Source organism: Lampris incognitus, chromosome 6, assembly GCF_029633865.1.
Source record: "Lampris incognitus isolate fLamInc1 chromosome 6, fLamInc1.hap2, whole genome shotgun sequence".
Lineage (NCBI taxonomy): Eukaryota > Metazoa > Chordata > Actinopteri > Lampriformes > Lampridae > Lampris > Lampris incognitus.
In genome coordinates, this window is record NC_079216.1 from 31,116,235 (window position 1) to 31,140,189 (window position 23,955).

General features: G+C 43.6%; 1 protein-coding gene across 3 annotated transcripts in view; it reads right to left on the reverse strand.

Moving 5' to 3' along the window:
- The window catches only part of lonp2 (lon peptidase 2, peroxisomal), a 45,463-nt gene extending 23,763 nt beyond the window's left edge, over window positions 1–21,700 (reverse strand). For 2 of the 3 annotated variants that reach the window (XM_056281801.1, XM_056281800.1), the window contains exons 1-10: window positions 21,369–21,700; window positions 19,171–19,306; window positions 18,783–18,866; window positions 16,789–16,920; window positions 14,151–14,273; window positions 13,421–13,584; window positions 8,599–8,693; window positions 8,219–8,337; window positions 7,775–7,914; window positions 142–283 (exon numbers count right to left, since the gene is read on the reverse strand). In XM_056281801.1, the coding sequence (XP_056137776.1) occupies window positions 142–283; window positions 7,775–7,914; window positions 8,219–8,337; window positions 8,599–8,693; window positions 13,421–13,584; window positions 14,151–14,273; window positions 16,789–16,920; window positions 18,783–18,866; window positions 19,171–19,306; window positions 21,369–21,601 (1,368 nt within the window). In that variant the 5' untranslated portion in view covers window positions 21,602–21,700. The other variant, XM_056281802.1, reaches the window with a different exon arrangement.
- Window positions 21,701–23,955: the final 2,255 nt, after the last annotated feature.

Below are 23,955 nucleotides of genomic sequence, written 5' to 3' on the forward strand. Positions count from 1 at the left end.
TGAGAGATTGAGACTGAGTGACACAGAGATTTTCTTTTAGTGATTAGGGTAAAGATTCTGTTTGGGGTTAAGATATCAACTTGAGTAAATGAAATGCTCATGCAAGTATGTGAATATGTCAGTATGTGTATGTGTCCAGACCTCCAGCAGTGCAGCTGCAGGATCTCCCTGCAGGCTCTTTCCCAGTTTATCCACCTCATCCAGTAGAAACACAGGATTATTGACGCCCACAGTCTTCAAACCATTGATGATGCGGCCGGGCATACTTCCTATGTATGTACGTCTGATGGATGAAAAGAGATATGATGTTTAAGAATTAAACTGTACCTAAAAAAAATAAAATAATAGTAATCCTATTGGTACTTGCATGTTTAATTTCAAAGGTCTATTAAATCCTGAATACTGAACCTCTTTAAGGTTTGTCTCCATCAATTTCCTTTTCTTACTGAAGTCAGAGAGAAGAGCAGAGAAAGTACTTGAAAAAAAAAGAAAATTAAAAACACCAGCACGGTTAATGTGCTTGTGTCTCCACTTAAACCAAGCAGACACTGCCAAACTTCCCCACCACATCTTTTAGACTCAGTCAACAAGAATGCTGACCATAATTTCCCCCTGGTTTTGATCACTGCATGACCAGATGAGCCTCTTAGCCACTGACACCTGAAAGATGGAGCGATAGACAAACTGATAAGACAGATGGAGAGAGAATGAGCCGCTGACTGGTTTTGTCCTATTACTTACATATTTTCGAGTTACTGAAATTTCAAAAGTTTAAAACTCATGTATCTAAACTTCACCAACTTCACATGCATGACAAGCTGCTTTGAAGGCCACAGCATTTGTTGGTCTAAGTAAAACAGACCAAAAGAGAGATTATGGGTGAGTACGCATACTGTTTGTGTGCATATGTCTGTAAACCACTTTTCTGTACGTGTGATTAGAAGCGTTGGACATATGTGTACACTTATGGGGCTAACAGAGTTCAGATAGAAAAACAAACATGAGGCGTCCAAGTAGTTTAGCGGTCTATTCCATTGCCTACCAACACGGGGATCCTGGTTCGAATCCCTGTGTTGCTTCCGGGTTGGTCGGGCGTCTCTACAGAAACAATTGGCTGTGTCTGCGGGTGGGAAGCCAGATATGGGTATGTGTCGTGGTCGCTGCACTAGCGCCTCCTCTGGTCTGTCGGGGCGCCTGTTCAGGGGGGAGGGGGAACTAGGGGGAATAGCGTGATCCTCCCATGTGCTACGTCCCCCTGGTGAAACTCCTCACCGTCAGGTGAAAAGAAGCGGCTGGGGACTCCACATGTATTGGAGGAGGTATGTGGTAGTCTGCAGCCCTCCCCGGATCAGCAACCAGGAAGGCTTGGAAGAGTGGGTGGGGTAATTGGCCACGTACAATTGGGGAGAAAGGGGGGGGTCAAAGAAAAACAAACATGAGCCCTTGTCTGAGGTTGATTCTGCAGTGACAGCAATAAAGCAAAGAGATAGATAGACAGACAGACAGACAGACAGACAGACAGACAGACAGACAGACAGACAGACAGACAGACCGGTAGAAAGATAGATCGATCAATAGATAGATAGATAGATAGATAGATAGATAGATAGATAGATAGATAGATAGATAGATAGATAGATAGATAGATCATTTTATTAGCCACACGACCAAGGCCGGTGGAATTTGTTTTTGGTACACTTTACACTCTGCAGCACAATACATACATGGACAACAATAGACACTCCACATATTATCACAAACAATACAGTTACACAATAACAGAAATAAACATATCAGGCATAACAGGTGAATGGTGGTATTTAGGCCATTGGTGTGTGAGGAGGGGACTATAGGGAGGAATTCAGAGTCCTTATGGCTAGGGGATAAAAACTGTTTGCGAAGCATTTAGTCTTAGTTGACAGTGACCTGTAGCGCCTCCCTGAGGGAAGGAGCCGGAAGAGGTGATGACCAGGATGTGAGGGGTCGGAGGTGATCTTCTTTGCTAGCTTTACAGTCAGGTTAGTATGTAGAGATTCAAAAAGGGGAGTGGGTTGCCTATGATTTTGGATGCCTTGTTGACAATCCGCTGCAGTTTTTTCCGTGTGACTGTCTGTGCCGCCGTACCATACTGTAGTAGAAGATGTTATGATGGACTCGATAATGGCTGAGTAAAACAGAACGAGCAGTTGATGTTTGATCCGGTATTTTTTAAGCTGCCTAAGAAAGTAAAGTCGTTGTTGAGCTTTTGCAATGATGTGTTCAGTGTTAATTTTCCACTTCAGGTTATTGCTGATGTATGTTCCAAGGAATTTAAAAGAGTCGGTGGTGGTGATGGGGCCTCCGTTCATTTGTATGGGTGTTTTAGGATTCGGCATGCATCGGAAGTCAATAATGAGTTCTTGGTTTTTGGCTGTATTAAGCAGAAGATTGTTGTTTACGCACCAAGTGACAGCTTGGTCTACTTCTGTGTGGTACTGGGTATCATCATCATTGTTGGAGAGGAGGCCTACATCTGCAATAGCCGTGGATGTGAGGTGGGTGGTGTAAAGTGAGAAGAGCCAGGGGAGAGAACACAGCCCTGAGGAGCACCTGTACTGAGGGTAAGAGGGTGTGAGGATGTGAGAAAGAAATCTGACTCTGAGCAAAGACTCGGGTTGATGGTATGTATTGTTTGTGAGTTGCAAATGTGAGGATGTAGATTTTATTTTCTTTAATGCTCATCACAGCTTGATTTTGTAAATATACAGTGCATCCGGAAAGTATTCACACTCCTTCACTTTCCCCATATTTTGTTGTTACAGCCTTATTCCAAAATTGAGTAAATTCCTTTTTTTTTCATCAATCTACACACAATACCCCATAATGACAAAGCGAAAAAGGTTTTGTAGAAATTTTTCCAAATTTATTAAAAATAAAAAACTGAAATATTGCATGTACATAAGTATTCACACCCTTTACTCAGTACTTGGTTGAGGCACCCTTGGCAGCGATTACAACCTCAAGTCTTCTTGAGTATGAAGCTACAAGCTTGGCACACCTATATTTGGGGTATTTCTCCCAATCTTCTCTGCAGATCCTCTCGAGCTCTGTAAGGTTAGATGGGGAGCGTCGCTGCACAGCTATTTTGAGGCCTTTCCAGAGATGTTCAATGGGGTTCAAGTCTGGGCTCTGGCTGGGCCACTCAAGGACATTCACAGACTTGTCCTGAAGCCACTCCTTCATTGTCTTGGCTGTGTGCTTAGGGTTGTTGTCGTGTTGAAAGGTAAACCTTCGCCCCAGTCTGAGGTCCTGAGCGCTCTGGAGCAGGTTTACATGAAGGATCTCTCTGTTCTTTGCTCCATTCATCTTTCCCTCGATCCTGACTAGTCTCCCAGTTCCTGCCGCTGAAAAACATCCCCACAGCATGATGCTGCCACCACCATGCTTCACTGTAGGGATGGTATTAGCAAGGTGATGAGAGGTGCCTGGTTTCCTCCAGACGTGACGTTTGGCATTCAGGCCGAAGAGTTCAATCTTGGTTTCATCAGACCAGAGAATCTTGTTTCTCATGGTCTGAGAGTCCTTTAGGTGCTTTCTGGCAAACTCCAGGCAGGCTGTCATGTGCCTTTTACTGAGCAGAGGCTTCCGTCTGGCCACTCTACCATAAAGGCCTGATTGGTGGAGTGCAGCAGAGATGGTTGTCCTTCTGGAAGGTTCTCCTATCTCCACAGAGGAACACTGGAGCTCTGTCAGAGTGACCATCGGGTTCTTGGTCACCTCCCTGACCAAGGCCCTTCTCCCCCGATTACTCTGTTTGGCTGGGCGGCCAGCTCTAGGAAGAGTCTTGGTGGATCCAAACTTCTTCCATTTACGAATGATGGACACCACTGTGCTCTTCGGGACCTTCAAAGCTGTAGAAATTTTTTTGTATCCTTCCCCAGATCTGTGCCTCGATACAATTCTGTCTTGGAGGTCCACAGACAATTCCTTTGACTTCATGGCTTGGTTTCTGCTCTGACATGCACTGTCAACAGTGGGACCTTATATAGACAGGTGTGTGCCTTTCCAAATCATGTCCGATCAATTGAATTTACTACAGGTGGATTCCAATCAAGATCTAGAAACATCTCAAGGATGATCAGTGGAAACAGGATGAACCTGAGCTCAATTTTGAGTGTCATAGCAAAGGGTGTGAATACTTATGTGCATGCAATATTTCAGTTTTTTATTTTTAATAAAATTGCAAAAATTTCTACAAAACCTTTTTCACTTTGTCATTATGGGGTATTGTGTGTAGATTGATGAGAAAAAAAGGAATTTAATCCATTTTGGAATAAGGCTGTAACATAACAAAATGTGGGGAAAGTGAAGGGGTGTGAATACTTTCCGGATGCACTGTACGTGCATGCATGTGTACGTGCGCACTTGACTGTGTAAAACTATGAAAACTGAAAACCATGCATGAAGCTATACTGAACTATTAAAATGAAACTATTAACGTTATCAACTTAAGCTCTCATTTTACATATTCTCATTTTATTTTACAAATCTTTTTTTTTTTCCCCTCAAAGCAACTTACAAGTGTCAGCAATAAATCAATACATTCGGATGTCATCCTATGGGCATCTTAGAGCACTAAAAAGATGTCATGTTAAGTGTAACCAGTGCAAGTGCAAATTTTTGAGTCATTACAAGTTGATGCATCTTGAAACGCTTCGTCCCCCAAAGACAGAGCAAATCCAGTTCTGCCATTTACTTCAAAGTAATTAATTGTCAATATGGTTTAGATTCATGAAGGTTTTTTTTTTGTTGCATTTTCTGCTTTTATTTGATAGCGATACTAGAGAGAGACAGGAAAGGCAGGGGAGAGAGAAGGGATGACATGCAGCAAAGGGCCCCGGGTCAGATTCAAACCCAGGCTGCTGCGGTGATGACTCAGCCCTGAAAACCCACAGCCATCAGCTCCTCGTCCCCTCTTCTCCCCAACTACTTTAATAGTGGGGGATTCCATAATCAGGAGCATCCGTTTCTTTAATGCAGCTACACACTTTCCCTGGAGCCACGGTAACATATTTAGTGAAAGATGGTGATGCTGGTCATGTGGCTTGGGTCCTGGGCTGTTCTTCCGGTGGCATCTGGACACTGCTTGGCATCCTGCTCATCATATTCTTCATACACTTTATAATTCCATTATAATTCTGTTATCCTCTTTCAATGCTGTATTCTGTAAATTGTGTAAACACAACATCCATTGCATATTGTCCGTCTTGGGAGAGAGATCCCTCCTCTGTTGCTCTCCCTGAGGTTTCTTCCCATTTGTTCTCCCTGTTAAAGGGTTTTTTAGGGAGTTGTTCCTTATCCGATGTGAGGATCTAAGGACAGGATGTTTTGTTGCTGTAAAGCTCCTTGAGGCACATTTGTAATTTGTGATATTGAGCTATACAAATAAAATTGACTTGACTTGACGGCCCCTGTCATCCTGGCTAAGCTCCTGGGGCTGCTTAGCTCGCTCCCATCTTCTACCAGCCGCGTGATAGTGCATGTGGGGACTAACGATTCAGCTCATCAGCAGTCTGAACAAACCAAAAAGGATTTTATGGATCTTTTCAGCTTTTTAAATACGTGCAGAAAGTCTGTTTTTATCTCAGGCCCTATTCTGACACTGGCCGTGGAGCGGGGCATTTCAGCAGAATCCTCAGCCTGCACACATGGCTCATCTCTGCCGGTAGAGCTCACAATACTGGTTTTATTAATAATTTTAATCTGTTTTGGGATTGTCTCTCCTTCTTCAGAGCTGACGGAGTCCACCCAAACAGGCTAGGTAGCCAGATGCTAGTGGCCAACCTGCAGCATACAGTACAGTCTTCTCTATGTGACTGTTTACATTCCACTCTTCCCTCCCGGAGTCTCAGATTGCACCTGTGATGACACTTAAAGGTACTGTTCCACCCACTGTCTCCCTCCACTGGCCTCATCTGCCCTTGACCCTCTTGCCGGGAATTTTCCCCATACAGGCTATTATTAAGCACCATGCCTCTCATCACATGATGTATCTAATAGCAGAAACAACAACCGAATATCTGGAGCAAATATCTGCAATCTGCGTCCTATTTGTTGTACTCCCGTTGGCTTTCATTCTGCTTTGACACCAAACAATTTTGGCCTCTTGACTGTGAGATTTCTGGGTCCTTTATCATTAATGATTTTTTTCTAATAATCTGGACTTTTTTATGATTACTGAGACATGGCTGTCCCCAGGAGATACGGTTGCACTGATTGAGGCTAAGATCAGTTAGTTTTATCTCTGAGTTTTCTGACTTCTTAATCTATTGTCATGCATAAATATGACAGGGTGCTTATTTGTGGCGATTTTAATATTCTTGTGTGTTGTCCTTCCCATTCCCTCACCTCACATTTTTTGGATTTTAATCTCATTCAATCTCTTAAAGGGGCCACATATTCCAAAGGTCACATCTTAGACCTTGTACTCTCATCTGGTTTCTATCTCAAATGTCTTATTCCCAGGTCTCAGCTAGTTACAAAGGGTTATGGGACTTTTGCTGTTAAGAGCCCCCACACTATGGAACTCTCTTCCTGTTGAACTAAGACAAACCAAGTCTCTAGCTTCTTTTAAATCTCGTCTTAAAACTGTTTTTTTTTTTAATGAAAGCTTTTACAAATGTCTGATATTTGTTTTTATTTATACCATTGTTATTTTTACTCTTACTTATTTGGTGTTGCTCTTATTTTTGCCTTGTGTGTTTTTTTTGGGGTTTTTTTTTTGTGAAGTACTTTGTAACAATTTAAAAAAAAATTATTTCTAGTTTTTCCTCTTATCCCACCTGATTAACTGAATGGCATATGGCTGGAACTCTTGTTGAATAACTCCCCTGGCTCACGTTTCCACAGGAAGGAGATAGTCGTAACACCAGCTTCCTTCAAACTCGTGTCGGCTGCTCTCGCTATTTTACAGGCTGAAGCCTTGCATGGATTGCATTACCTTCAGGCCGTGAAGGAGACGTAGGGAGAATGCTTTCGGTTGCTTGGCTGCAGGCGCCTGGATGGGCCAGAGGGGTCACTGGAGAACGACGAGTCCCCGAACACAACACCGATCAACACCCACTGTCCCTTGGGTAAGGATGGCCTAATCAATGCCTTACCCCGTGGACACTCTGGCCATACGAACCTCTCAGCCACATGACCAGCAGATTGCAAGAACGGCAGTTTATTCCACTCGACCATCAGAGCGGCGTAACGTTGTTTTAGAAAAGTGCTATATAAATAAAATTATTATTATTATTATTAGTAGTAGTAGTATTATTTGCTATGCGCTCTACCATGTAGTTTTGCTTGGAGCCAATGACATCCATGTTCAACTAGAATACCATACTTTCTACGGGCTTTACAAAAGTCAATTTCAAACTCTTGGGAGAAATCTCAGGACTTTGATTATATCTTAACTTTTTATTTTTTGCCTCAAATTGCTTGGAAATTGTTAGCTTATTTTTGTCTTTTAATACTTGGCTGTTTAAAGACAGTACCACTCCATCAATACTGCCCATTTCTATTCTGACGGTTTTTCTTGCCAATTGCTCATTAATGTGTGTCGGCCCTGTGATAGACTGGCGGCTAGTCCAGGGTGTCACCCCACCTGCTGCCCAATGACTGCTGGGATAGGCTCCATTATCCCCGTGACCCTGAGTAAGGATAATCGGTTTGGATAATGGATGGATGGATGGATGCTCATTAATCGCACCACATCTTTATCTGATCTTAAATGCATCTATGTTTTTACCTGTGTCCCCGGATGTCGGACTGGTCACAGACACCTCCCAGTGCGATGCGATGAAACTCTCTGCCCAAGGTCCTGGCTATGGAACGTCCAACACTGGTCTTACCCACTCCTGGGGGTCCAACAAAGCACAGAATAGGGCCCTAAAAAGAGTCAATTTTCAATACATGAACTATGCATAACAATATTCACAGGTACACGAGATGTAGAAACAAATTGATGACCTGCGAATAACTGTTTCAGTGTATTTTTCCTTAATACAATAGAGGGCAACTTTATCTGTTTTTAGCTTTTTATTGTTACTCTTGCACCATCATACTGTACGATATGTTGTTTTTAATACTCTTTATAGTGTTAATTAGGTGTACTTTGGATAGCACAGAAGTATGGATGCACGAAATTTTGGCTGACTGGTTAATGAATAATTATTTGACTTATGAGGGGCACCTTTAGTGATGTCTGGAGCTGTCTCACAGCCAGGTACTCTAGCACTCGTCTTTTCAGTTTCTCCATGGCATAGTGGTCATTGTCCAATAGAATACGAGCTGCTCGGATGTCCAGACGGTCTAAAGCGTGTGTGTGCATAAGAGAGAGAGTGTAGGTTTGTGGAAACAGAAAAGGATCTTGTCAGCTGAAGAACTTGACTAAAACCCATTGTAATGTGGAAGTTTATCATCATCACTAGTCATTGCAAATTGAGTCATGGGCTTTTGTCTCTTAATTACTTGTGCAACAAAAGTAGACAAATTAAAACCAAATACACTCCATTTAGTTTAGAAAAGGCTGAAGATCCATGGGTGCACAAGGTGAGATTTCTCCCACTTTACCTTTTGTGCTCTTGGACCATGGCAGCTCCACCATCAGATCCAAGTAGTTTCTGGTCAGAGCATACTCAGGCATGGACTGAGGCATCTTCTTTAATCTGAATAAAAAATTGTAATTTTTTTTCACCACACGTATTTGATTATAGCATCATTTACTCGGTCATACAGCAGCATGTCTCTTTTGTTATCTCTGCCAGGTGGTAGCCTGGAGGGAATATTGCATTTAGTTGTGTGTGTGTGTCTGTATGTTTTTCTGTGTATCTGTCCACAGCTAATCTTGCCTACTACTGGGCCTGTCAGCCTAATAATTTTTGTGCAGTTATAACTGTATAATCAAGGACCTCTCACGGTTGCGGTGATTCAAAACCTTTGAAAAGTCAGTTTTATACCACAATTCAGTGCTAACTCCTAAGCTGGTTTTTCGCCTACATCCAAGCACTGGGAGATATGCAGGCGGTGCCTCATTTTCCCTTCTCCCATTAGGTGAAAAAAGGGGTGATTCATTGCCAAATCCGAGCACTAGAGAAGGGGAGATACGCCTGGCGGGGATCTGCACTCTCCTGAGTGCACTCTTCTAGTTGAGTCTGGGTTTCTAAAACAAACCCCATCATGGTGGCCCAGTGGTTAGCGCTGTCGCCTCACAACAAGAAGGTCCTGGGTTCGAACCCTGGAGTTGTCCAACCTTGAGGGCCATCCCAGGTCCTTTGTGTGTGGAGTTTGCATGTTCTCCCCATGTCTGCGGTGGGTTTTCTCCGGGTGCTCCGGTTTCCCCCATAATCAAAAAGACATACACGTTAGGGTTAATACTCCTATCTGTGCCCCTGACCAAGGCAACGGAAAAAAGAACTGGAGTTGGTCCCCGGGCACTGCATGGTGGCTGCCCACTCCTCCTAGCTACACAGCTAGGATGGGTTAAATGCAGAGAAAGAATTGCTCCACGGGGGTTAATAAAGTAGTAAAAAAATAATAAAAAAAACAACTTCTCAGAGCTCTAAAGAGATCTGCTAAGACTGTTCACCAATATTAGAGGAAAAAAAGAGAGCCAGATTGATTTGAGCATCACTTACTAACATCACTCATCCTGGGTAAGACTCTAAACTGCAACCACAGGCTGCAGAGGGGTAGCACCTTACCTCAGCAAGGGCCCTTTGGCTAAGGACGACATCCCTACTGATAGATCTGGTCCTCCTGCATGCCTGTATGGTATTTCCCATGGTGCCCAGTCCAGCCAACACATTGGGATAGGAGAAGGAAACACTCTTGACAACAAAACCACCTGCTGCCTTGTGGGTTGATGCCTCTTTAGGCAAAGGCTAGGAGAAGGTAACTCTGAATTCAAATCCCCGGGCACAGTCTACCCAGCTGTCAGTACCCGGAAAGGGAAAACCATGGCGGCTCCGCTCATCAACTTGGCAGCGGTTCCGGCAACCGGCAGCTGTTTGTCAACTCGGCAGCAGTTCTGGCAAAAAGCAACAGGATTCTTCTGCGGCTGTCTAAGCTACACTGTGCCAACAAACAATAGAAAATCTTGCCAAGGGACACTATAGAGCACCAAATAGTGTCATCATCTACGGCACAGCCTCACATTTGAATATGGAGATAGTGAATGATTATACTATCTTTCTTTCTAAACTTGTGTTTTACTCATTTCGGGTGAAGGCGTGTGTGTGTGTTGATAACAATATGGTAGCATTGCAACTTTATCTAGTAAATGGGGAATAACAATACGCCTAATAAAATAACACAATCTAATTGCATTTAGAAAACAAATGGCAAACAAAAGCTACATCAAACAAAATTTGCATTTGCAATAATAATGGAAATGACCGAGTATCACAGCTGTATAGATGAAGTCACAGGAAAGGTTCTATTTATATTAAGGACAAATTCATCACAAGAAAACCAAAGATCTGCAGTCCATCCATCCATCCATTATCCAAACTGCTTATCCTGCTCTCAGGGTCGCGGGGATGCTGGAGCCTATCCCAGCAGTCATTGGGCGGCAGGCGGGGAGACACCCTGGACAAGCCGGCAGGCCATCACTGGGCTGACACACACACACACACACACACACACACACACACACACACACACACACACACACACACACACACACACCTAGGGACCATTTAGTACAGCCGATTCACCTGACCTACATGTCTTTGAACTGTGGGAGGAGACTGGAGAACCCGGAAGAAACCCACGCAGACACTGGGAGAACATGCAAACTCCACACAGAGGACGATCCAGGACAACCCCCAAGTTTGGCCTACCCGGGGCTCAAACCCAGGACCTTGCTGTGAGGCAACTGTGCTAACCACTGTGCCACCGTGCTGCCCTATATATATACTATACACATACATACATACATACATACACACACACACACACACACATATATATATGTATGTATATACGTATGTATGTATATACGTGTGTGTATATATATATTATATACACTCACTGGCCACTTTATTAGGTACACCTTGCTAGTACCGGGTTGGACCCCCTTTTGCCTTCAGAACTGCCTTAATCCTTCGTGGCATAGATTCAACAAGGTACTGGAAACATTCCTCAGAGAGTTTGGCATGACATGATAGCATCACGCAGTTGCTGCAGATTTGTCGGCTGCACATCCATGATGCGAATCTCCCGGTCCACCACATCCCAAAGGTGCTCAATTGGATTGAGATCTGGTGACTGTGGAGGCCATTTGAGTACAGTGAACTCATTGTCATGTTCAAGAAACCAGTCTGAGATGATTCGAGCTTTATGACATGGCGCGTTATCCTGCTGGAAGTAGCCATCAGAAGATGGGAACACTGTGGTCATAAAGGGATGGACATGGTCAGCAACAATACTCAGGTAGGCTGTGGCGTTGACACGATGCTCAATTGGTACTAAGGGGCCCAAAGTGTGCCAAGAAAATATCCCCCACACCATTACACCACCACCACCAGCCTGAACTGTTGATACAAGGCAGGATGGATCCATGCTTTCATGTTGTTGACGCCAAATTCTGACCCTACCATCCGAATGTCGCAGCAGAAATCGAGACTCATCAGACCAGGCAACGTTTTTCCAATCTTCTATTGTCCAATTTTGGTGAGCCTGTGCGAATTGTAGCCTCAGTTTCCTGTTCTTAGCTGACAGGAGTAGCACCCGGTGTGGTCTTCTGCTGCTGTAGCCCATCTGCCTCAAGGTTCGACGTGTTGTGCGTTCAGAGATGCTCTTCTGCATACCTCGGTCGTAATGAGTGGTTATTTGAGTTACTGTTGCCTTTCTATCAGCCCGAACCAGTCTGGCCATTCTCCTCTGACCTCTGGCATCAACAAGGCATTTTCGCCTACAGAACTGCCGCTCACTGGATATTTTCTCTTTTTCGGACCATTCTCTGTAAACCCTAGAGATGGTTGTGCGTGAAAATCCCAGTAGATCAGCAGTTTCTGAAATACTCAGACCAGCCCGTCTGGCACCAACAACCATGCCACGTTCAAAGTCACTTAAATCACCTTTCTTCCCCATTCTGACGCTCGGTTTGAACTGCAGCAGATCGTCTTGACCATGTCTACATGCCTAAATGCATTGAGTTGCTGCCATGTGATTGGCTGATTAGAAATTTGCGTTAACGAGCAGTTGGACAGGTGTGCCTAATAAAGTGGCCGGTGAGTGTATATCCATTCATCCATCCATTATCCAAACTGCTTATCCTGCTCTCGCAGGGATGCTGGAGCCTATCCCAGCAGTCATTGGGTGGCAGGTGGGGAGACACCCTAGACAGGCTGCCAGACCATCACAGGACACACACACACACGCACGCACGCACGCACGCACGCACGCACGCACGCACGCACGCACGCACGCACACACGCACACACACACACACACACACACACAGATCTGCTGTCCTGGTACTAAATAAATGACTCCAAATACCTGCAGATCAATGAACCAAAACCTCATAAATGGTATACTGCATTTTGAGCCTAAGCAGACCTTGAAGCAGAGATTTGTACGATTTGGTTTGGTTATTTACAATGAGGCAGCACGGTGGCGCAGTGGTTAGCGCGGTCGCCTCACAGCAAGAAGGTCCTGGGTTCGAGCCCCGGGGTAGTCCAATCTTGGTGGGTCATCTTGGGTCGTCCTCTGCGTGACGTTTGCATGTTCTGCGTGGGTTTCCTCCGGGGGCTCTGGTTTCCTCCCACAGTCCAAAGATATGTAAGTCAGGTGAATCGACCATACTAAATTGTCCCTAGTTATGTGTGTGTGTGTGTGTGTGTGTGTGTGTGTGTGTGTGTGTGTGTGTGTGTGTGTGTGTGGGCCCTGTGATGGCCTGGCAGCCTGTCCATGGTGTCTCCCGGCCTGCCACCCAGTGACTGCTGAAGTAGGCTCCAGCATCCCCGCAACCCTGAGGGCGGGATAAGCGGTTCAGATAATGGATGGGTGGATGGATGGATATTTACAATGACAGAAAGTGGCAACACCTCAAAGTGAAATCCCCCTCAAGCAGGCAAGAGTCCAAGAATGTTTTGAAGGGTGATCAAGTTGTGGGAATGGTCTAGCTTGCTTGGCCTTTGTTTTCCCCATGAAAAGGTATTCAAAATTATAACTTGCATTTAACATTAGGTGTGCGTGACCGTATTACCTTAAGACTGATATCAGGCACAAGCTAAAGTTTGAGTAAGCACAAGTTTACTGAGGAGTGAGTAAACTTTTTTTTACCAGCACATGAGTAGTCAGTCATAAGTGACCTTAGGTGTGGGTGAGTTCATATGTACTATGGTGAGAGAAACACAAGCGTAATGTCGAGTGAGCAAGCACAAACCTCTTAAGGTCCTTGAGGCAGATTTTGAGAGCAGCCTCGGGCATGTTGGCCCCATGGACCTTCCTTTCCAGGGCAGCAGTGTCATCTCCATCTTCATCTTCAGCCTCATCCTCAAGAGAGAACTGACGGCCCGGGAGCACCGCTCCTTTTCGTACAGATAACACCTGGAAGTGAGAAAGAAGGTTGAGCAGAAGGTTAGGTAGACTGGCAGGTAGATAGACTGGTTGGGATTAGACACACAGAAAGACAAGTAATTGCAGAAAGAGAAATGGCAAGTGTGGAGAAGAAGGGAAAGGCAGTTAGCTATAGTGAGGGAGAAAAAAGAGAAAGAGATAAAGAGTCTGTCCAAATATTATCAAAAGCACCACTAGTTGATTTAAGGTTTGTCTAGGCTTATAGATTATATATATATATATATATATATATACATATATATATATACACACACACACATATATACACACACACACATATATATATATACACACACACACACACACACACATATATATACATACACACACACACACACACACACACATATATATATATACACATATATATATAAATATATACATGTATATATATGTGTGTGTGTGTGTGTGTGTGTGTGTATATATATATAAAAAACCAAAATTTTATGATTTAATTTAAATTGCTAAAGTGCAACAACAAAACACTTAGCAGATATGTCTATGTATGTATGCACATGCAAGGATATGTGCATTACCATCTTGCTGTCATCAGGCCTTGGTTTTCTAGTTTTCTGCAGGAGTTTAAGTCCCTCTATCTGTCTGGTCAAAATTGGCAGAGTCCTCTTAAAACGCTCTTCCAAGCTAACTGCATCCAAAACCTTGCACAACACAAACAAAATAATTCATTATGGAAAAATATCACATTGAGGTCATCATTCAAAAGCTGTAAAATCTAAAACAATCAATTTTGTAAAGGTTGTCGTTTTGTTAATCAAGGACATCATTTACCAACTATCTTGGTGGGAGTATAGTAATCAATCACTGGTCATGTGTACTATCTGTGCACACCTAATAAGTGCACAAATCCAGTCAATGAATGCAGAGCATATTTCAATACATGTAAAGAGTCTCTCTCCCCCACAAATCAACATACATGAACAATTCTGAAATACCAGAGATGTCTAAATCAACCTGAATAAGTAAGCCTGCGTCTGATATGACTAGTTAACAAACATACATAGAGATAAAGCAACATCATAATGACACATTAAATATTCACTGATACGTATATATAAACAGCCAATGACACACGGAACAGCTAGAAGTATCTGGGTGCTCCACAGTCACATGAGAACCCTGAGCAAGAGGCAAGGAAGACAGCATCATCCAAGATCCAAGTACCTCCACATAGTTAGACATATCCTACAGCATCATCTCAAAAGGGAAGAGCATGATCCAAGCAATAACGACCCTGCTGGTCATCAGATATAATAAGCAGATATAATAAGATGGCCAACAGAAGAGATGGAAGCCACTGATATCAAATCCAGAGAACTCATCACAATGCCTGGAGGACGCCACCTGAAATCCGGCACCCAGAGATTGTATGCTGGCTGGAAAGAGGGAGGCCGGGCCCTAATGAGTATCAGGACCACTGTCCTGAATGAACTACAAAGCAGTCACGAGTACTGCTTTCACAGCTTCGTCAGGCTCATATCATGAGCCTCAATATTATCATGAGCCTGATGAAGCTGTGAAAGCTCAATAAATGACAATTTTTTTTCAGAAAGTCTTCTTGTCCTTAGTCTTAAAGTGTGCAGCATTTTTGCACATAGAATGTGGCATTTTTTTCTATTCATGATTATAATTTCACCATTTGCCAGCACCTTTTGATCACACATCACTTGTGCATAGGCTTTTTCATTTTTGTCTTCATTCATGAGTACGTCAATAAATGGCTCCCAAGGATGAACTGCTAAGGGTTTATCCCAGACAACAGCTGATAGGGGAAGCTGGTGTAGAAGATGCAGAAGAGGTACTATGGCAAGCTAGACCCCTCTGCGGGATTTACCACCAGTAGATAGCAGAGGTGGCTGACATTGGGAAATCCTAACAATGGTTGGAAAAGGCTGGACTGAAGAACAGCACTGAGGCACTAATAACAGCAGCACCAGAGCTGGCCCTCAGCACCAGGTCAATAGAAGCAGGGGTCTATCATAGCAGATATGACCTAAGGTGTAGACTGTGTAAGAAGTCTCAGATGGCCCAGCACCTAGTAGCAGGGTGTAAAACGCAAGTAGGAACAGCATAACACTAATTGACACAACCAAACTGCAGGAATTGTGTACAGGAACATCTGCGATGAGTACGGGCTGGACCCTCTCAAGTTCAGATGGAAACCATCGCAAAGGGTGGTTTAGAATGACAGAGCTAAGATCTTGTGGGTCTTCCAGATCTAGATAGACAAATATGGATTGGCCGACCACTGTGGTAATAGACAAGAAACAGACACCTGCAGTTGTGGTAGATGTAGTAATCCCAAGTGACAGTAACGCCATGAAGAAAGAATATGAGCTAGAGAAATACCAAGGACTGAAGGAAGAACTGGAGAGGATGAAGGAAATAAAGGCCAAAGTAGTCTCAATGGTGGTAAGAGGACTTAGGGCTGTGATTCCAGTAGTAACATCTGAGATATCTGTACAGAACAGCGCAGTTCTAGGAAGAGCAAACATACTACGACTTTAAACTCCCAGGTTTCTGGTAGAGGACACAAAATTGAGGAAGACACACATACGGATGACAGGGAGTTTTTGGCAGGACCGCAACAGCAGGGTCAGCCCTACACATTGTTATCTGAGTAAGTGAGTACCTGGTGAAGTTTTACCATTGGTTGGATGGTCAAGTTCCAGCTAGCAGCGACCAACGACATCACTGAAGTTACACGATTGGTAAACACGGAAGTGGGAGTTTCCCTATTGGTCATGGATACTACGGAAACGCCTCATTGCAAAAAAAGTCCAATTCACAAACACCAGTGCTAATAGCCATACGCAATTAAGAGGCAAAATTATTAGCGTATTCAGAGAGTTGGTGGTAACTAAAGTGCATTTATATGGGGTGTCACACCCAGACTTTCCAGTGATCATGGCAGCAGTGATTGTAGCTAGGTAATTATTCAATATCAAAATAAATTCACACTATTAAACTGTATAAATAATCAGGCTTTAAAACTGCTGTCCAGTACAACCACTTTTAACGAAACTGATGTCAAAACAGCCTCTTTTTACATACAGTAACTCAAAAACACCTGCTTTCTAAATGTAGCTACGGTCCAGCCATATACTAGGTTAACCTAGTCTTGTTTTTTTAAATACACACACATGAGCAGTATACCTGTAGTTTCTCTTTGTTTGAGGTGCGAATCATGGAAGCTATAACATCAGGCAGGGTCTCTCTTGGTAGGCTGTCCAACAGACGTCTCAACTTAGCCACCACTGGAACAGACATATCCAGCATACCTACCAACTACACACACGCACACACACAAAACATGATACAAGTACATGTACACACCAAGTATAAGCACAATTACAGAGTAATGCATTCCATGTTCAAGCCAGTGCACACATCCATAGCTGCATATGGCTGTCTCCCAAAATTTGAAATATTACGTTTCATGGCTCTTTTCAGGCATTTCCCCAAACCCAGTGAGGGTACACTCAAGAGTCCACCAGAGATTGAAATAACATCAATTAGAAACATATGTGCTAGAGAAATTACTGTTTTATGACCTAGCCTTTGGTCAATGGTCTGTGTGTATGTGGGGGGATGATAGCATTTTATAGTACAGTTTAAGTGCTCTCTGCTTTCATATAGCTTAATGGAAGGACCTAACTTAAACATTCCTCACAAAAAAAATAAATTTGTGACAAGAGAAATGAAAATATGTTCTAAATGTTTAGATATAACGAGATATGAAACAAATTATTTCTGTTTTAACCAAACAGAAATAATAATGTGTTCGTTTAGCACAAATGACAATATCATTATTACTTAGGGCTGTCGGCTGTAATCTTACAACTCGAATACACTTAGAAGTTAAAAAAAAATTCTGGGTATCCGGGTGGCATAGCGGTCTACTTCGTTGCCTACCAACATGGGGATCGCCGGTTTGCATCCCCGTGTTACCTCTGGCTTGGTCGGGCATCCCTACAGACACAATTGGCCGTATGTGCGGGTGGGAAGCTGGATGTGGGTGTGTCCTGGTCACTGCACTAGTGCCTCCTCTGGTTGGTCGAGGCGCCTGTTCAGGGGAGAGGGGGAACTGGGGGGAATAGCGTGATCTTCCCACACCCTACGTTCCCTTGGTGAAACTCCTCACTGTCAGGTGAAAAGAAGTGGCTGGTGACTCCACATGTATCGGAGAAGACATGTGGTAGTCTGCATAATTGGCTGGATACAATTGGGGAGAAAAAAGGGGGGAAATAATCCAAAAAAATTCAGTGCTCGAATTCCTGAATCATGCTTCGAACAGAAAAATGCATCACTGTGAATTATTATTAATTCAAATGATTTAAAACATAATATAATTTCATGGTGTATCAAGCAACTTATGTTTGTACTAAAAACAAAATTGGTATCGATTTCAAAGACGAGGTAACTGATTTGTTGCTTGTGAATGACCTTGGTATTGGAACACAGCCACACTGCTTTGTTCAACACATTGGTACGCTGTGGCCCAGAGCATCAGTTCTTAATTTTGATCAAGCTATTTTCTTAACCTTCTCAAATGCCGATGGCTTCCACATCTTTTGTCCGTTTATAAATGGTTGATAAATATTTTGTAGAAGGAACATTTTGCATGCTTTTTGTTTTGTCTTTAATTAGATAAACGTGCACAGATTACACACGTTTATCTAATGACCAACAAATGATTAAGATTCAAATCTATTTAATTTTAAAAATTCTAGTAGATCTGGACTCAAATATAATTTTATGAGATAACTGACAGCCCAAATATGAATATCAAGGCATTAAAAAAAAAAACCACCAACATCAAAAAAAGCTCTTGTTCTTGTTAATTATCCTAAAAAAACATGCTAAAAGAAAGTCAACAAGCCATCAGAGTTACAGCAAAGGACAGTACAAATCATGGGGGTGAATTTGGTATGAGATAAGTACTCTCCATGCCAATCCAATGGTCTACTTCTTGCTACAGCTAGCCTATAACAGGATAATTCAAGAAACTTTACAACTCATCAACTGAGTCTCACACACACACATGCACAAGCTGTCCCACACACACAAAGCTTAGCCCAGGTATCCTCAGTTGAGACAGGAAATATAAATTTAACACTTCTTCTATGGTCTCCCCTCACCCCCCTCACCTGTAAAGCAGCCTGATAGAACTTGTGGGAGAGCTCCCCCAGCTCCCCACCCTCAGAGGACGTGTACTGATCCAACTGCTCCACCTAAAAATACATTCAGCTGAGATTCTTATCAACAGCAATTTTCATTTACTACAAATAACTATCACAAGCACCTTGCAAACATCAAATAACAATTGCGCTTTTATCTTTATTTTACACACTTACACAAAGCGAAGGTCACTAAAACCAGTGTTTAGCAGATAAACACAGTCAAATGAAGTACAGGAGAATTTTAACTGCTATGGAGCCGTATCGATTTCAATCATCAAAATGGCGTTACACAACGAACACATTAAGTATGCCTATTTCCTTTTTCTATTCTCCCTTAATGTGAAACTGACTTCACCTCTGCCAGTGGGAACGGGTGTTCCTTCAGAAGACTTGACACACGGAATCGGCACAACCCAGTGATGAGAAGGGTGTAGTGGGGCTTTGGCCAGTTACTGCCCACCACTTGCACTGCTAGCCCCGCTGTACCAATACTGATGAGAGTAAGAGACAGACACACAGACACAGAGAGGATAACAGAAAGTGAAATAGAGCTCTTTGGTATTTGCCCTCTCATATTAGGGATAGCAACCCAAAGTGGCTTATGGACATACCTCTATTGGGCTCCCTGCATAACAACAGTAAGAATATGTTTTCATGAACATGTGCAAGGAAGAGATGAAATTTTATATTTGGGTGAATTAATCTTTTTCATATGTTTTCCAGCTTTTATCATTGAATAACCTCTAGAATTGGGTAGAACTAGAACTCTGCAAAAACAGAATATTGATTCAGCTGTATGTCTGTTGTGTGAATACTACTAGTTAAAAATTTGAAAGTATATCAGCAAACTTTGATCCCCTTCAGAGACTTAATATGTTCATGGTCATTTGAATTAACATACATTTAATGGCTGCCATTTCTAGCCAGGTGGAACAATTAACAAGACCACATGGCACGGAAGAGCAAGATGTCTTCTCTCCTGTTATTATTCAAATCTATAAATATAATCTGTTATTATTCAAAGCTATTAATACAATCCTGAAATATGTTTTAAGGGGGCTGATTCGCTCAACCCGTGTGAGTCACATCAAAATGCAAATTGAGGAGAAACTTGTTTTTAACATCAAAAAGTCCTTTGACAGATACAATACAACATGACTAATCCATACGTCCCATAGGCTTGTTTCAATCATCCATCCATCCATTACACAAACCGCTTATCCTGCTCTCAGGGTCGCGGGGATGCTGGAGCCTATCCCAGCAGTCATTAGGCGGCAGGCGGGGAGATACCCTGGACAGGCCACCAGGCCATCACAGGGCTCTCTCACACACACACACACACACACACACACACACACCTAGAGACAATTTGGCACAGCTAATGCACCTGACCAACATGTCTTTGGACTGTGGGAGGAAACCAGAGCAAACCCACAGAGGCACGGGGGGAACATGCAAACTTCACACAGAGGACGACCTGGGACGACCCCCAAGGTTGGACTACCCCGGGACTCAAACCCAGGAGCTTCTTGCTGTGAGGTAACTGTGCTAACCACTGCACTACGCCTGTTTCAACCAGGGCAATTTTAATAATAATAATACACTTTTTTTAATTTGGCACTTTTAAATTTAAAAAAAAGTGCTTAACAGACACAGAACCAAAAATACAGTAAAGAGACAGGTCAGTACAGGAAAAGACATATGAATAAAAACAAAATGGCAACCAATTCACAGAAAACCCACTTCTTGTGTTTAAGGAGGGAGTGGATATTGAGGTAGGAAAGCCTGAGATTCTCAGGCAAAGTGTTTCATAGTTTAGGGCAATTAAATGGGTGAGATGTGGTCCGGTCTCTTTGTATTCATTAAAAGAATAACAGGATTGATGATGACATCTTAACATGTCTGAACTTTATTTTACATTTTATGAGAAAAGGGCAGTTAGAATTTGAGAGAAATTAGTCTCTCTTGTTAGTGTCTTATTTATTGGGCTACAGGCATTAAGCCGTGGGCCTGGTCACAATGAGTATTTTCAAGGAGTGTTTAGTGAGGCAGAGCTCCCTTTTGTGAGTGGGTCATGAGAAATATCACCTATACTCACACATTCAACTTTACACAAAGTTCTTTTGTTTTTTGTTTTGCAAAGGAGATGCAAACTGGCAATCTTTAACCAGCATGGGCACGGCGAAAGGTTGAAGTCCGCTTCTCTCCGACTGCGGCACTACTAAGTTATCTAGTTAACTTTCTGGAAACAAATCGCATTCAAATCACTGGGAAAGACGAAAATCTGTAAACACTTGGCTATGCCTAACTTGCTAGTATTAACTTCAGACGAATCATAAACGCTTTACGACAGAATTTAAACGTGTATAAAAATGTCGTGTGATAATAATTTGACATTAGAACATCACCTGGCTTGGCTGTCAACGGCACAAGTTGTCTTATTTGGCCTGTAGTTATGCAACTCATCCAAAACAAGACAGATATTACCCCCAATACTCATTTCTAAGAGAGCTATTTTCGTGCGTAACACTAAAACGTTTTTTTTTCCAATACCCATGTAGAGTTGGGAGGTCCTCCGTGTCATGTTCGGGGTCTCTGGTGTTGGGGATCACTCCTATTATCGTGCTTTTCAACGAGGTGCCTTTCAGCAGCCGACTCTTGACAAGCTGCATATTTCGCGGAGTGTCCACGCTGAGTCTCATGGTCGAGCCTGGTAAAAGCACACCTTCGTGGGTCAACAGCAGAGGAAGACGGCCGGGGATTTGGATACCGTCATTGAAAGACATCACTGCGACTTTTTCGCTGTTGATTGTGTTGTAAAGCACCCAAATAAAATAAACGCAGTTTCAAAACACTGACTGGATAGTGCCGATGACGGAAATGCACACTACGGTGTGTTACGAGGGACAAAAATAGACGGAGCGCTTTTACCGAACCGAGTGGCGCTGTTGGACTTTGTCTTTCTATAGAAATATGCCCAAACCAGACATCAGAAATTAAATAGAATACAGTTTTGTTTTTGTTTTTAAATGAACTGCTTGTTCAGGAAACTGATAAAAATGCATATTTCCTTTTGCGGGACGGCAGCTCCATGTTTAAAATGAACCTACGTTATGAATCTTCACATTTTTAAGAGGCAATGTAATTATTTTTCTTGGGTAATTGATACATTAAAGCAAAAATCAGAGTAACTGACTGCACTCAACATTTTGATTAAGTTGATAAAAATAGTCGTTTGTAATAGTTTAAAAACATTGGTGGGTTATTCGAATGAACAACAAAGATAACACTAATGATCATCTTGTGTGACAGTGATCATTATTATGTTCTGTAAGAAGACATTCTTATGTAAGAAGTGGGGTTGTTGTGAAGCGTCTAGTGTGTTGGTGTAGTGTTCGTGCCTGCCACGTCTCACTCTCAGCCTTCACCGCTGGCTAGCAGAAATGCGAACAGGAGAGCCGAGCTCCTAAGTCTCTCTGCCAGTACACAGCCTCTCCAACAGCAAGCCCTATGTAGTGCCTCCTCGTGGCGGCACACAGTAACTGGGTACACCTTGGACCCTGGCTGAACTACAAGGGACTCGGAGGAGGTCTGGTCCCTAGACGTGCGGTACGCAAGCCACCGCGTTATATCTGGTTAGGTAGTGTTATGCCCGAGTCTGACTTGTATGGTTAAGCACTAGCAGTTACTGTGCCTTTAAGAAGACCAGGGAGCAGTGTGATTTACGGCAAGGTGAAAAGTGTAGTGAGTTGATGTTGGTTAAGTGAAAGTTATAAACGTGGCTCTCGGTGTGGTCATTGACTAAACATATTTGGCGAACGAGGATGGGATGGCTTCGTTGTATCGCCACCGCCACCTTTCCTACCCGTTCCCGGTGGACCCAGCTGTACCCTGGGACCGATGGATATCGTCGTTTGATGACTATTTACTGGCTCTGGGGCATTCGGATTTAGCAGCAGATAGAAAGTGTGCGCTCTTACTGCACTGCCTCGGTCAGGAAGGACAACGTATTTTCGCTACACTCTCGGTGGCGGATGACACCTACGCTGCGGCTACCAACGCACTACAGTCCCATTTCAGATCAGGAAGGAGCCGACGCATGCACCGGTTTGAGTTTCGTCAGAGAGCCCAGAAGTCTGGTGAGTCAGTGGGCCAGTTCGTCTCTGCCTTACGTCGGCTAGCAAAGCATTGTGACTTCTGGGCTTTGGAGGATGGACTTATAGTTGATCAGGTAATAGAGAAAACGTCTTGTGCTCAGCTGAGGGAAAGACTGTTACTCGAACCAGACTCCATGACATTATCTGACGCTATAGTGATTGGGAAGCAGTTCGAAATGGCTCTGCTGGAAGCGCACAAGTTCTCTCGCGCTGTGCAGGAGACCGTGACGTCACTGCTACCGGCAGTTCACCGCTTAAACGCGTCTCCGCTTAAAGTACCTACTGTTGCCCAGGAGACGGCAGGGGCGGCTGACATGGACAGTGGACAGGTTTGATGTGCAAAGAGTGGCAGACAGGGGGTCTAGGGAGAGTGGGCCCAAGCGTTGTACTAACTGTGGCTCCACAAAGCATGTATCTCGGGACAAATCATGTCCTGCCCTGGGCAAGTGCTGTCATAACTGCAACAAGATGAATCACTTTGCACGCTGGTGCCGCCCCCCCCCCCTGCGGACTCACAGGCTGCTGCAGTTCCTATCAACACAGTTCAGAGCCAGCGGGCCTCATTCGGCCACTGCACATGCCTTGTGGGCGGAGCCTACATACCGCTCCTTGTTGACACGGGGGCAAAGGTGTCACTCCTGAACAAACCCACATATGACCGGCTCTTCTGTCACGTGCCCCTGGAAGCAGCAGCCAACTCCCTGTCGGGCTATGGCCACGCCCTCATCGCCACTTTGGGAGTAGACTGCCTTCCTGTGGAGTATAATCACCAGTACGTCCCTGAAACCAGGTTCTACATCACACAGAAACGGGCTAACATCATGGGGCTAGACTTGTTCCATGCCCTGGGCTTTACACTGACTGACACTGTGGGCCTGTGTGTCCTGCAGGTCTCCACATCCTGGCCCAAACGTTACCCAGAACTGTTCGGAGGACTGGGCTGCTTGTCTGAGTTTGTGCACCAGCCTACTGTGGACTCATCG